The following is a 14,788-nucleotide window of genomic DNA, read 5'->3' on the forward strand; positions in this document are numbered from 1 at the left end:
CTTAAATGAAACGCTCTAATGTGCTGAGAAGAAAATGAAACACAAAATATCTAGTTAAGCTGGATAGTAGCTTATAATGTATTAAAATAGTTTTTGGTAAAATATATACATGTAGGTACGTGAGTCATTCGTGTGTGGGTTTTCTTACTTTTAGGTGCGTGATTGTAATGACTGAGGATGGAGAATTCCCATTGTCTGTGCAGTGAAGCTCGATGGTGTCCCCCTCCTTGATTTTGCCCTTTGGGGATTCAACCCAAATATTTACTGCGGTGGGGGGATCTGAAACAGAGACAGGGAGGTGAGGTCCAGAATCCGAACTTTTAAAATCGTGGCAGTAGTAAGGGAAAAGAAAATCTCCAAATAAAAATTTCTGATAAGACCGGGCGCTTTTAACAAATACAAATCTAAAAACAGTGCCTCTAACTTGTGAACTTTGGGAAGAACTTTGAGGCCATATTTATATCTTATTCCCCCCCCAAAAAGCTAACTGGATGAGCTGGAGGATTTTATTCAAAATCCGAAGGTTATAGCAGGTCAAAATAGCAAGTGGAGCCTGCTGATAGATCTCCTCACAAAGTTAGTCAGGAGAAGAGAGTGGCTTTGATTTTTAAAGAAGTCTTCAGTTCTGAAGTAACTAACACTTGAGCAGCTAATCTCTGTAGAAACCAGTACTGATGAGTTATGACACCTAAAACCCACCCATTTCCACCAGTATGGGGCACTGACTGGTCCAAACCTCTGTGGATAAGCTACAAAGGCATTGTATGAAGTCTGAGAAATGGATTCTCACATGATCAAAATCTTGAGAGAACCCAGCTGCTCAGCAAGATATCCACGAGGCACATCCATATACACAAACTGAGATCCCGAGAGCTCTGACTTCAAATTTATCAACAGGCTTTGGGATGAATTGGAAGACTGGCTGCAAGCCAGGAAACTCACAGTACACTGTGACATTTATATGGGCGGTTTCCTTCATCATGGTTGCTCCAGGGACAAAGTAGGTGACCTCGCAGTAGAACTCAGCATCTTTGTCGTCCTTCTTCACCATCATCCTTAGCTCACTCCTGACTGAGTACAGTCCACTTGATTCAGTGGTGGTAAAGGATGACACTTCCACTGAAAGACAATTTTTCAAAACATGCAAATACTTGAAATAAAGGGAGGATTTTCAAATAGTACTATTTCTCTGAAACGATTAGTTTTAGCTCCCGTCCCTGATTGACACCCAAACTAAAGAGCCAGTGATTGGTCAGTTGAGTGGTGAAAAAAAGTTCAGCTAACTCTTTGTTAAAACTATGCCACAGTAACTTTTAGGTGGGTGTTGTATAAATATGTTTCATGGTGATGTAAAGAACTCCAAGGGGAAGTTACTGAAATGCCTGGTTCCATGCAGTTCAGGAGGAGAATCTGCAGTGAGGAACAACAACTCCCTGTCAACTAGACTGTGGACTTTTGTAATCCTGCAGAACTTTAACATCCACTAAAAAGCTAAATCACAACTGAAAGAAAGGAAGTAACCCAACAAAGTATCATGTAATCTTTAAATCATATTCAGCACAATCTAAAACAGTAACTCAGTGTAGACATTTGTGTTATTCTGTCTCACCGCCTGGAGAATTGCGCAGCGGCGTGTTGTTTTTATACCAAGTGATGTTTGGTTTGGGATATCCCTTTCTCACCTCACATGAGCCAATCTGGTAAAGGGAGGAAAAGAGGAGAGTCAAAGAAAATATTCTTGCCGTGATTTTAAATGCCTGATCTCTGTGTTTTAAAATTTGATCACCTTTGATGGGTTTGGCTCATTGACTGAGACACCTGTTTGCACACCTTCAATGGTAGGATCATCTGGTACCGCTGCAGGGGACAGAAAAAGTGACAGAAGAAGAAGAAGAACAGATATTAAGGGGCGTTTGCACTCTGACAGGCAGTAATTCTTTTGAAAATCGTGAAACTGTTTAACTGTTGTCAAAAAATATAAAGAAATCATTGGTGAACTTTTTGCTCAGAGCAGACTGACTTCCTGGCTGCTTATCGGTTATTGTAATTCTGATATCAGGGATGCCAGTTTCTTGATAATGAGACTCCATCTTACCAAACACCATCAGCTTTGTGCGTCCCTCCCCAGCGCCCTCTGTGAGACTTCTGATGATGCAGATGAACTCCCCTTCATCTCTCAGTTGCACATTACTGATAGTCAACACAACCGCTTCAGTGGCTCCGGTCCCATTCATGCTTATCCGATCCGTGAAAGGAGTGCCTTTGTCTACAGTCTTCACAATGCTGTCCTGGAAGTAGATGCGCTGCTTGTCTTTCGAACCTGAATGTTTCGCCTGTGGATGCACACACATCGAATGTCACACACAAAGACGCATTACACCATTTTTGTGTAAGCGTGCGCAAGGCCTGATGAAACTCACATAGAACCACTGTATGTTCATGCCACCGATGCCTTCAGCCGACTTAAACATGCAGGTGATCTGAGCCGTGCCTTGCGAGAACACCTCCACTTTGTCCTCCATGTTCACCTCCACATCGGCCAGTGCTGAGGGACAAGGAGAGAACGTAGTTGTTACACAATTGCTACCTGAATCGAAAACACTAAATGCAAAGTTGATATTGTGATGGATTTCTTGCATCTACATGTTTCATGTCATTGTTATTTTGTGCTGGGTGGAGCTGGGGAAGATAAGAAAGACTCCACCAGGTGAACATTTTATGAACATTTTGGTAGCGACACTGGTCAATTAAACAATCTTGTATCATGGTCGTTACAAGACTGTATGTACATGCACTGTGGATTCATTTGGTGATGAACCAGCAGTGCAACACAAAGAAGTGCTGAGATGCAAAGTTCCAGGAGGAGCTACAGATTTTGTACAGATGCATGGTGATAAGCGATGAAGACCACCAACAATCAGCTCATTTATTTTAGCTCAGAGTTGAACAAACTTTTACTGAGGCGACTGGGATTAAACAGATTTGAGACTTTCCCTCCCCTGCTGATGTGCTCGTGTATCTCGAATGAATCTTCGGCAGAACATTCCCGTCACAAGAACGCAATTTGCACAGTTTATCAATGTCAGTTGCTTATTCCACAGCTGGAAGATGAAATATTCAACATTTGCAGTATGCATTTGTGGTTTCAGATCCAAACATGCTCTTAAAACATACTCTGTTTGACTTGTAGTGTGGATTATTTGAGCTGATCTGATATCTGTGATTTAGCATCTTCAGCAGCTGAGGGCACAGAGCACCGCTCATATTCTCTTGAATTTGAAAGCTAATCTCATTTACTCGGTTATCAGTTTAAACATTCATGTTCGGCTGAGTGGTTAGTAACACATTCTTCAGTGATGTGACAAACTCAGAACACATTTATTTCTGCTTCACTCGGACTTTAAAAATACGTCTCTTTTGACCTGCGTGACGGTTGTTTGTAGTTTAGGAAACAGTGAAGCGTTCTGTAACTGTTGTGTAATGCAGGTGGCTGTGACATGGTAATCAGTATCATCACTTATATCATCATATCATCTTATAAGCAAAAGAGCAGTCTGAAGAATTTGGTAACATCTAATTGCAAAGTTACAGTATACAACCAATACTGAAGACCCAACTCAATTTCCCCTTCGAAAAGTGGAGGCTGTAAAACCCAAAATGGCTTACTGCCAGTGTTTAGTTTGTCCCTTTCGGCCTGCTGTAGAAACATGAAGTTATAAAACAGAGGAAGAGGAATTGTAGATATAAATGTCTCCTTCTAAAGGGCACAAAAACGCAACAAATCCTCTTTTCACACAATTCTACAGTAATGACAACATAATTACGAGTATGTGATGTTGCTGTATTTCTGTAACATTCAGCCCTGAATCTTGCACGCCAGAACCTAAAGTCACTGCATCACATGACAGTGATCAAACAAGAAGCATGCAGGGAGTTCGAGGCAGCTGGAATTAATTTTATTATTTACACCTGGACCCTTTCTACTGTGACACGTGATTTCCATGGCTTAAAGCATTCATAGTAACAATGTTAATGTGATTAATAATAAAAGCTTTCTGCATTCATCTTTGTTTTTTTATCCTTTTTTGGGGGAGGGGGGCTGTGAATAAGACAAAAAGCAGGTGGAAAGTCTTCTGTGGTTCAAAAGAAGTGCTGTTCAGTGGACACACTATATAACATATGTTCCCAAATGAATTTAGTTATGGTTGCTGGATTTTTTTTTCCCCCAATCATGCTAGTCATTGACCCTAGTCTGACCAAACTGTTACATCAGTAATAAGTCAATACTGCTGAGATACAGTAAGATGGCCGATGAAATTGTGTAAATAAGGCGCCACTCAACTAAAACTAAGAAGATGCTCATGATCATCATCTGCACAGGGACACTGGGTTATACTCTGAAACACAAACTCAAAGAAGGCGAGGAGGCAAAAGAAAAACGAAAAGAAAGTCCATGGTGGGTCAAGGGAAGAGAGAGATGCTATGACAGGAATGAAAAGCCCACCCATGTCCACATTAATGTGCTGCATTCCAACATGTCACCCTCTCACAGGAAGAAAGGACCGATTTACAGGCAGTATAGAAGCTCCACTGTTCCTTCATGTTCTGTCGGTGAAGAATGAGTGGTTTTCCCCTTCCAGGGTCTCTCGACGTGACGCATCCTTCTACTCTATAGGAGGGTCCCTCAATTACCCTCGCACTGCAGTGTTTCAATAGATGTATGAGATGCCAGGCTGAAAAGTAGCCCGGAGGTCACGACGCTGCCAGGTTTGATTTAGTCTTTCCTCACTGCCTGTTCATTGTGTGGTAGCTTTACTGACAGCAGAGAGAGAAGTGATGGTGAGAAATAACTGAGTTGAAGTCTAATGCTGCGCAGATGAATGTCAATGTGGATCATTTGGCACTGACCTGTTTCAAATTAATCTTAAAATCAGGGGCCAGCTCAGCTTTATATGCAGTCATGTGAAAACGAATGTGCACTCTCTTTCCGTTCTCAGGTTTTATGTAAAAAAAATAAAATAAAACACATCAACTGGTTCTCACCAGCTCTTAGAATGAGGTAAAAGCAAAAGAGGAAGAACAACAGCATGATATATTTCACTGTGTCATGATCTATTTCACAACATGCAGAAACAGTGTGTGAGAAACTAAGTTCAGCCCATGATTCGGTAGCATAAAGAACCACCTTTATCAACAAACATCTTGAAAGTACTTGTTCTCTGTCTGATGTCATCAGTTCCTCACATTGTTGTGAAGGAATTTTGCTCCACTCCTCTTCTGCTTCAGTTCATTGTGGACTGGAAACATTCGCTTATGGTCCTTCCACAGCATTTCCAACACTCTCAACGGTCTGCACTTTCACTGGACCACTGCAACACTTTGATTATTTTCTTTTTAAGACATTTTGTTTGTTGTAGCCGCTGTGTTTAGGATCCTTTGCGTGTTGCAGGACCCAATCTCAGCCAAGTTTTAGCTGTCAGACACATGGCCTCACATTTGCCTGTAGAATACAGCACGGTGTCCAGGTCTAGTGTCTGCAAAACAAGCCCAAATCATTACCCCAGCCACCACCATGTTTGTCAGTTGGTATGTGGTGCTTGTGCTGATTTGCTGTGTTTGGTGTTCACCAAACATCTCCACTTTGGTCTCATCTGTCAAAACCAACATAGTTTCAGAAGTCTTCAGACCTAAGCTCTTCTACCACATTCTAGGATGTCCATTCCTGGGATTTTGGCAGCTGTTTTGAATGTTTTACACTTGTTGTCCATCATTTTCTACAGTGTGAATGATGGACTCATTGTGATGACTCATAGAAAAATTGTTTGCAATTGGCCTTTAAGACCCTTCTCAGACGGACAAGCAGCAATGGTTTCTTTCTTCTTGATCTTTGCTGATGTGTTTCCTCTGTAGCTTTTACACAAACCTGAATGCTCCAGACCATCAAACTGACAAAACATCTACTTTTAAAGAGTTAATTAATGCTAATTAAATGCATTTGATTAGCAGCACCTTGCGGCCTTTTACCCTCTTCATTCTAATTGAGGAAGTAAAAGTGTACTTAGGTTTTCAAACACTGCCACTGCAGTTTGTCTCAGTTTTTGCAAAATAATTGCACAAACACTGTGTAAAATATCATGTTGTTGTTTATCTGAGGCTGAACTGACCTCATTTAAGATCTGGTAAGCCCCATTTTTACATAAAAACAAAAAAAAAGGAAAAGTTGTACCTTTTTTTCCATATGATAGTTCTACAACTGTTCTGTAATTTCATGAATAAAGAATGTTTGTAGAACATTTGCAACACTTCCGTCTTTTAGTCTCATGTGGGAGATAATAAATCAGAGTTCATTCAAAAGCGACAATGACGATGGTTCATTTATGATCTTGAAGACAAAAGTTTGGAAATGACTTTTCAAGAACAGCAATTTGTAATGTCCTTCAGTTTGTTTGTCGTGGAAACGGTTCAGTTGTCATTACATGGAAGAAGAATAAAGCTTTGTTCACAGTAACAGTAGCTATGTGTTCATCCATTCAAGAAGCCAATGAGAGTTGGTTGAAAGCCTGGAAATCATCAACTTGGGGGCCTGCAAGACTTTGAAAGAAAAAAAATGCCGTTTCTTACTGCAGCCAATTACAAAACACAGAGTGACAAATAACAGAGATCAGGATTCAGATGAATAATTCTCTACCTGTGTGGTTATGATCGTCAGATGAGACTATTTTAAGAAAAAAAATAATAAATCCTGCTCTTCTCTCAAACATGAAATTACAAGTCTACGCAATAACTGTACTTCAACAGAGCTCAAGCAATATAAAAGAGTGTCATCAGTGGGGAGGACAGCATTGCTGAAGGATCAGTTGGATGGACTTACAGTTGAAGTCAGAGCTTCTAATGCAGATATATCCCTGCTTCACTTCTGTTAGCACTGATCTCTATGTGAGACAGCTTTTTGGTGAACTGGCGCCCTTCTTATTTTCAATTCAATTAACTCCATCCCCTTATTAGGAGCATGGATAACACATTTACAGTGCGATTTCCTTCCCAAACTAATCCTCTGACCACTTCCACAAATATGAGCACCATTCTCTTCGCTCAAACTCCCTCTCTGAACTCCTCCTGCTTTACACTCCTCTACCTGCCTCTCACTAAGCTGTGTGTTGCTGTTTACTTCTGGATAATGGAGCTGGACGGATGCTTTCCTGTTAAAGAAATCCAATTAGTTTCTACAACATAGAGATTTCCTGGCCATTAGCGATGGAAGAACAATGCTGACTCACTCACACATCACCCACCCCCCCACCTGGGAGCTTACAGTACCTGCAGTAATATTTCAGATTCTACACTTCAGACAGAATTTTTTACAAACTCTTACCTCATCCTGTTTGACAGCTGACAGCTCTATCATTTCTCATTGGTTACTTGAGAAGCTGGCACTGCAAGGCCTCAGATCAATTTCTGATGATGAGTGAGCACAGACTGCAGTCCATGCATGTTGGATAATAGTCTTAAATCAGTATGACAGAAGAAAGCTGAGCATGCCCCCCTCTGCCTGCTGGGAAAGCTGTGCCTCTCCAGTTTCAAACATACCCCAAAGAAAAATGTATTTTTTCTCCCTTGAAGAGTGTGTGTTTGGCCCAAAGACAACAACTTTGCAAGATGAATGTGTTGCTATCTATCTGTCATTTTCCACATTTGACCAGTTGATCAGAAAACTGTAATCTCAGTGCACCAGTTTAACCAATCATCTATACACTTTACAGCACTGTCCAAAAACTATGCGGAGCTTTGTTCACCGTGACGACAACAAGACAGGAGTCCTGCTACAGACAGTATGGCCCTAAAAAGTGCTCTGGCTCCAGTTTCACAAAGACAGACTTTGACTATGGCTCGGATCCAATTAACTGTCAGACGTTTGAAATTTATCTGTTGCAAAAATTTGTTTTGCATTTGTCAGTCTCATACAGCCTAACTGATCATAAAGTTTATTGTGAACTCAAATCTTTCTCAAGAAATTGTTGAAGAAAAGACTGAAGAAAAAACCAGGAGGAGAGAGTGTAGTGTTCCCTGAGGCCCTGCAATGTCTTAATAACGTCTAACAGCTTAAGAAGAATACATTTAATAAAACTTTTCCTCTATTGCAGAAAAAAGGTAAACAGGACAGTTAATATTCCAAAAGATGTGCAGAAAGTGAAACTTTAGCTTAGATTTTTTTAAGCTACCTGCCAGCAGTAAGTGCCCACAGGTGCATATACACTGAAGTGTGTCAGTGCTGATTATCGAACTATCAAAAGGTCTCATCGCTGCTAAACCAAGCTGAAGGTGATCCCTAAACAGGAGCAAATGTGTTCAGCTGTCTCCCCAGTACACTCCTCACCCCACAAACAAGGTGGATTGTATTCAAAGCACCACTAAATTAGGCACTCTTACTGTGAAGATAAGACAAGATAAGGAACACAAGGACACCCCTTACAGAGGCAGAGCAACAGAGCTTATCTCAAGAGGAAGTCTTATCAAACACAGTGTGTATCCTGACAGACAGCTTTGATTTCACTGTTGACAAAACAGCCAGTTTCTGTCCATGAGAGACAGGATAACAAAGCTTCCTGCTATGCTCTGAGCTTCTGTGAAACCTTATCAACACCTACGATGCAAAATCCATTTATAACTTTGAAAATGAGATCCGTGCAGATGGAAAACTAGCACCAGGTGATCAGCAAACGATTTTTACCAAGCACTTCTGAACGTCTGTGGCTGTGTCTAAAACGCTGTAGTCCTCCCTCTGACAGGTAGACCGATGAGCCGTGGCTGCTGAGAGGACAGAATCTGTTTTGAGTGAACAACAGGCGAGCAGTCAACCTGTCCACCCCCGTGTGCTCTGGCATCAAGCCCAGACCACAGCTGGAGAGTGATGGTGATGGAGAGGAGGGCACGCTCACCTTCAGTACATTAACTGGTGTTCAAAGCAGATAACTGTCCAGGGCTATAATTGATTGGAAAAGAAGGTCCAACAGTTTTTAAAAAGGTGCCACTTTTTCCAAGCCTTCTTTTCCTCATTTATTATCACAGAGCGTGAAAAGAAATATATGTGCTACATTCAATACACCTCAGAAGTTTGAAATCTGAACTTAAAGTTGTATCAAAATAAACCTCAACGTATTTTACTGCAAAACGTGAACACAAAGAAAACACAGCTGTGAAATGAAAGAGCTAAAGGAAATCGCTGCCTGTTGTTTCATCAGATCAATAACCTCCAAAGAAAGATTTGGCCTCATCTATGTGGACTGTCTTGTTTTGCTTAGAATGCAGAAGGTCTGTTGAAGAAACCAAGTTACCAACTAGAAAATCCAACTTCAACGAGAGGTAAGAGCTGCGTAACACCTCTGTGTGATAATACAAGCTCTTTGTTAGAGAAATAGCCTAAAGTCAGATCCTGGATATTCAAAACCAGATGTTCTGCACACCCAGAAGGCTTGAGCTCAGCTGGGCACTTTTATTCATATGCTGAAGAAACAGTAATGAAATAAGGTTTTAAGGTTTTTCCTGAGTCAATGCTTTTGCTTTCAGGACCCAGTATCCATCTGGCACAGCACACTCTGCAGCACTGAGATAAAATACAGTGGAATATATTTGTGGATATTCACTGCATCTTCCTGAATGGTCTGAAAAAAAACTGCTGTGCTGCACCGCTCTGTGATGTGAGTCTTCTGTATTCTTATCCCGCGTTGTTGTACCGTGTTACAAATTTGGATTTCAGAAACGAATTGTGTAATACGAGAAAAGTATCAATTGTGTGAGTGTCACGCTACGTTGGTTAGGGTTGGCAGCTCCGTCAAAGGCCAATTCGGGAGTAAGGGAGGAGAAAGGCTGAGAATAAAGCAAGTTTCTCTTGGCTGCAGGAGGAGAAACAAAGAGATCATTTTCCGATTGTTTCCCAGAGTTTATGTTCGACACAAACAAACCTCTGTGCAGGAAGGTAAGCTTGTGTGAATACAACTGAAGTGCGGCTTCATCCTGTCAGCTGCGGCCTCTAAACATCCCGCTTACTGAGCTGCAGCACTGCCAGCACACAGGAGAAACTTTACTTGTTATCTTTTCTACATCAGTAGATTGATTTACAGGAGCAAGGCTGATCTTCCTCAGACTGTGGTATCGCACACAACCGTGACAGAAGTTCCTGGAACAACAAGTACTACATACTACATACTTTAGATGTCTGCACACACTGAACATTGTATGCAACCTCCGAGAGAGATGTCATAACATCGGGCAACAGGCAACTAGGAAACTAATTTTCCATAGGGATTTCATCATAAAGTCAGCGCTAATCGGCTGCATCTGCAGACTATGGACTGTTAATCTTGGCCCAGCTAAAAAGTCTACTCTTTGTAGTTAGAAAATTCAGCTCAATCTGGCCACCAGCTGTCAAAGTACATTTCATATGGAAGGACAGAATGGCTATGGCTAAAAGCTCTTTCTCAAAACTGAAAGAAGAATTCAGATCAAAGCAGCAGCGATGGACAAGATGCTCACTGAGGTCAGACAGGAACAAAAAAAAAAATTTCATTTGGAACGTCTTGAAACCGTGAAAAGATCTGATACACAAACACACACTCGCACCAAAGCCACTGAGCTATGTTTAACTGACCTGACCTGGACACTCAATTCCAGCACTGAACACATTATTACACAGTAGAGCAAGTAGCACATGACACACTTCTTCCTCTGCTCACTTTGCGTCTCATTCACTACTCTGTAAACCCAGAGTATAATGAATGAGCAGCAGACATTTATCTGAAAGAGGGAGAAGTTTTGTTTGCATTGCACTGTCCTTATGTAATCAGTTTCTTCTGCCACAAGGCTGGATTTTAATGTACTGCATTAATATTTACATAGCAAGGATTCCCCTGACTCTAATACAGGTTATTTTATTTCTCACAAGAGCAAAAGTCCGAGACTCCACTGAACTTGGAAGAATGTTGATTAATGTTATATTTAAGGGAAGAAAATCTAATAAAACAGCAGAGCTTCCTTTTGTGTGTAAGTGTATTGGGTCATGAACTGAGTTTTAATTGCCATCCACTAGTTATCCTGTCAGGTGACCAGACAGCTGAGAGATCGTGCTCGAACATAAAGGAAGCAAATACCAGACAGCACAAGGGAACGTTATCATAACCATCTTAAAAATTACAAGGACTATATTTGGCTTCTTTTAATTCTAATCACATTTTTTCTGTCTTCCTGGTAGTTTGCGCTGAAACACAGAAGTCTACATTACTTGGAGAAATATTTCCCCTTGAACAGGCTGGTGAAAGCTTGGTGACGTGTTTCCAGCCATGTCACATCTAAGAATAACAACATCCTATCAAGCTTGTTTGCTTACATGATAGAACAGGAATTACAGTACACTGACCCGACTGGCACCAGAAATAGCAGCCTCACTTCTGGATATAAGAGAGTGGGAGCATGGGAAAGCAGTGCCTGAACAGGATGCTTTTTGCATGGATGCAAATGAGTCTGAGAATGAGCAGTTAACATGGGAAAACAGACGGGTAGACTGGGTAGAGAAAAGGAGGGTTGGGCTGGGGTGGAGAAATCAAAGTGGCAACCCGAGGTGTGTGGCTGTTTGGCTCTCTGGGAGCTGCTGTGGCAGTTTTAACACACACTAATCCCTTAATGGCACGCTTACAGTCTTTCACAGAGATGTAATCAAGCAGAAGATTTAAAAAAAAAACTCCTAGTGAGATGATAAGTAGAGGGAGGTTTGAAATGCCAAAACCTTCTCTTTCCTTTCCTGAAGACAAGCGGCGGTATGCAAAGTTTCTTTGGTGCATGCTTTAAGTCTGCATTCAGAAGCCAAACATTCATTATCTGCTTTCAAGTGAAGATCCATTCCCTCTCTGACACTGTCAAAACTACGGCCTTGCAAATGGTTTTTTGTTACCTTTTTAAGTGTTATTATATTGAAACGCCAAGCATTCTTGGGCTTTTCTATCATCTTATCATCAAAGTGTGTCTCCTTTTTCAAGCAGCCATCCTGTTATGTTCTGACTAAAGAAGCCAAGAGAATGTGCTGTGTGTGTGAGTGGGTCAAAAAAAATGCTGTGAAAACTCTTTGGGACATAATAGTGCAATTAAGCTGTATACACATTTACACAAAGATCAGAATACTCCACATAGCTTAATTTGATAACTACATACTCTGAATATTACCTTATGCAGATTAAGGTGATCAGAAAGTGCTGTTTACATGGCAGTGCCTTATTCAAAGTAAGGTCTTCAATGGGTAAGAATCAATTTTGTTGTGTATGAAAACATACCAAGGGAAATGATTGGTTCTCTAAATAGTTCTGCATGCAAAATATATATATTATACATATTATATATATATTTATTTATTTTTGTTTTTTTAACTTGTATCGGTGTGATTTAATTCTATAGTTCATATTTTCCACAAAATATATTTATTTTGATATTTTATTTTAATTTATTAGCTAAGCATGACTAGACAAAATGTGAATTAGTTTGGGGCCTCTCAGTTTTCTTTCCAATATAAAAGGGCTTTTTATCAACCCAGAGCATAGCATTACATTGGAGCTCTTTTGTATAGGCCAGGGAATTATTTAGTCATCAAAATAAAATAATTAGACAACTGAATTGAATTTACCCTCTTTGTCTGCATTAAGTGACTTCATATAAAGCCATGTACAGCTGATTTTCTCAGCAGCATTGCCAAAAAAGGAAGCAGTAAAAAAAAGTTCACCGATTTGGCTTCAAATTGGTGAAACAGTCATCACAGAGTTGTGTCATGTGCAGACAAAGCTTTAAGTAAATTGTATGTCCCAATGTCACAAATCCTGCAGAACAATTAATGTGGCCCTTAATTGCTGCAACAGCTCATCAGTTTAGACCAGCGGTATCTCAACAACTAAATAAGAGTCACAGATGACTGTTTCACTAAAGCGCACCAACATCTAGTCTTGCAATGCAAATATAACAAATCCAGCTGATTTCCTGCTTTTAAATATCAAATCTCTAACAGTCTTCAGAGATATTTGAGGAATGCACAGATGCAGCCAAACTGTGGTTTTCCTCCACAGATCCGATGCCAGCAGCAACCCTTAAATTGGGACAGCTCAACTCAGCTAAATGATGCAGAAGAATGTTATGAGAAACTCTTGAAGATGTGACAGTAAAGTCCTTGTCACATGTTCATCAATCACGTTAGTCCAGTGACGTTCCCTGAGGCATTTCAACACACACAGGCAAACATGTCGCACACAAGACTCACAGCTAAAAAGCCTCCCACTGACTCATGAATCCCTCTTACAGCTCCTTGCACAGCAGACACATTTCTCTGTAAGCTCAACATGCAGCAGAGTTTGTCCTAAATAAGCCATTCAAATAACAGAAGGAGTGATTTTTCAACAGCAGAGATGAATTATTATACAATATGTGTGGCCATTATTTTTACAATATTAAGATTTTGTCATGTAATTTTTCATATCCATCTAACCATCAAGATTGGATTCTTCAGAGAACTCAGAGTTTCTTCGATCCACGTGTTAGGAATGCTGCATGGTAGGAATCTTTCCATAAACACCATATAACAAGCTCTTTAACAAACATTGTTACCCTTTCTTCAAATAAATATGCCTGATTATTTACTGCATGTTACCAAGATTGTATTTATAAATGAAGATTCTAATAACATAATCTAAGTTACTTCCAGGGGAGACTTTTTTAAACTGCTCTTGCTGTAACTTTGGGCTGACTTGATGGTTTCATTCCAACTATGCTGGCTGCACACACCAACTCTCCTGAAGTAGTGAGGACTGGCTAACAACAGCAAACAGAAATAGCATCTGGAAACTGGACTCCCAACCGTCTTGCATCACGATCGGAAAAATGAGAATGAATAAACCAGATGCAGCTTATCAGAATCAAATGATATGAAACAACTTCATGTACATGATAGACAACCCTGAACAAACACACATGTAACATACATGTGTGTACGTTACATGTGTGCTGTAACACATGAATCTGTGCTGAAATGGATGTTTGCAACCTGGCAAACATGCTGCCAATGCTATAAAACACTTCCAATCATTTATTCTCATTTGCAAGTTCATATTTTTGATTGGCGACTGATGGAGTTTACAGGCATTTTTTAATTTTGCAAGTGCATTTTGAGCCTTGTAACCATAGCTGGAGTGGAAATATGGGTGTATTAGCAGTGGGCCCCTCAGCAGCTGGGTTTTATTCCAGCCCGAAAAAAGAAAAAAAAAAAAAGAAGAAGAAGCTTGGTTGATGATCAATATGCCACATAATCTGCTAAAAGTGGCAATTGTATTCACTACACTTTTCACTATGCAATAGATCTGGTGGGTCCTGTTGCCTTCTCCCAAATACTCAAAGGTGACTAAGACCACACAGTCCAGCTTCAACTGCTTTTTCATTCCCATCGATCACATAGGAATAATAAGAATCATAAGTATTTTGGAAAGGTAAAAATGGATGGTACAAAGAGAAAGGATAGCAAGACCTGAAGTGTCCAGTTCCCTCATTCCTACATTGAAAAGAAGTAAACAGGTCTTGGACATGAACCTCCTGGGCTGAAAACCTATCCCACTCTGGCCCTGCCAAAAAACTGATGCTGCCACCATGTCGTCACCAGCTGGTTTACGGGCTCAGGTTTTGAGCGTTTTGCTGTCGCTATGTTTGTCTTATGAAACCAGATGTACTAGTACAACTACCATTCACAACCCAGCCCTGCCTGAATGCAAAC

General features: G+C 40.5%; 1 protein-coding gene across 3 annotated transcripts in view; it reads right to left on the minus strand.

Annotated features, from left to right (window-relative positions):
* Positions 1-14,788, minus strand: part of mcamb (melanoma cell adhesion molecule b) — a 38,096-nt gene that overhangs the window by 6,750 nt on the left and 16,558 nt on the right. For all 3 annotated transcript variants that reach the window (XM_072392494.1, XM_072392493.1, XM_072392492.1), the window contains exons 2-7: positions 2,421-2,545; positions 2,096-2,333; positions 1,787-1,857; positions 1,610-1,697; positions 943-1,119; positions 149-279 (exon numbers count right to left, since the gene is read on the minus strand). In XM_072392494.1, the coding sequence (XP_072248595.1) occupies positions 149-279; positions 943-1,119; positions 1,610-1,697; positions 1,787-1,857; positions 2,096-2,333; positions 2,421-2,545 (830 nt within the window). The remainder of the gene's footprint in view (positions 1-148; positions 280-942; positions 1,120-1,609; positions 1,698-1,786; positions 1,858-2,095; positions 2,334-2,420; positions 2,546-14,788) is intronic.

This window comes from Leuresthes tenuis, unplaced genomic scaffold (genome assembly GCF_036924035.1).
Source record: "Leuresthes tenuis unplaced genomic scaffold, fLeuTen1.0.hap1 SCAF_9, whole genome shotgun sequence".
Lineage (NCBI taxonomy): Eukaryota > Metazoa > Chordata > Actinopteri > Atheriniformes > Atherinopsidae > Leuresthes > Leuresthes tenuis.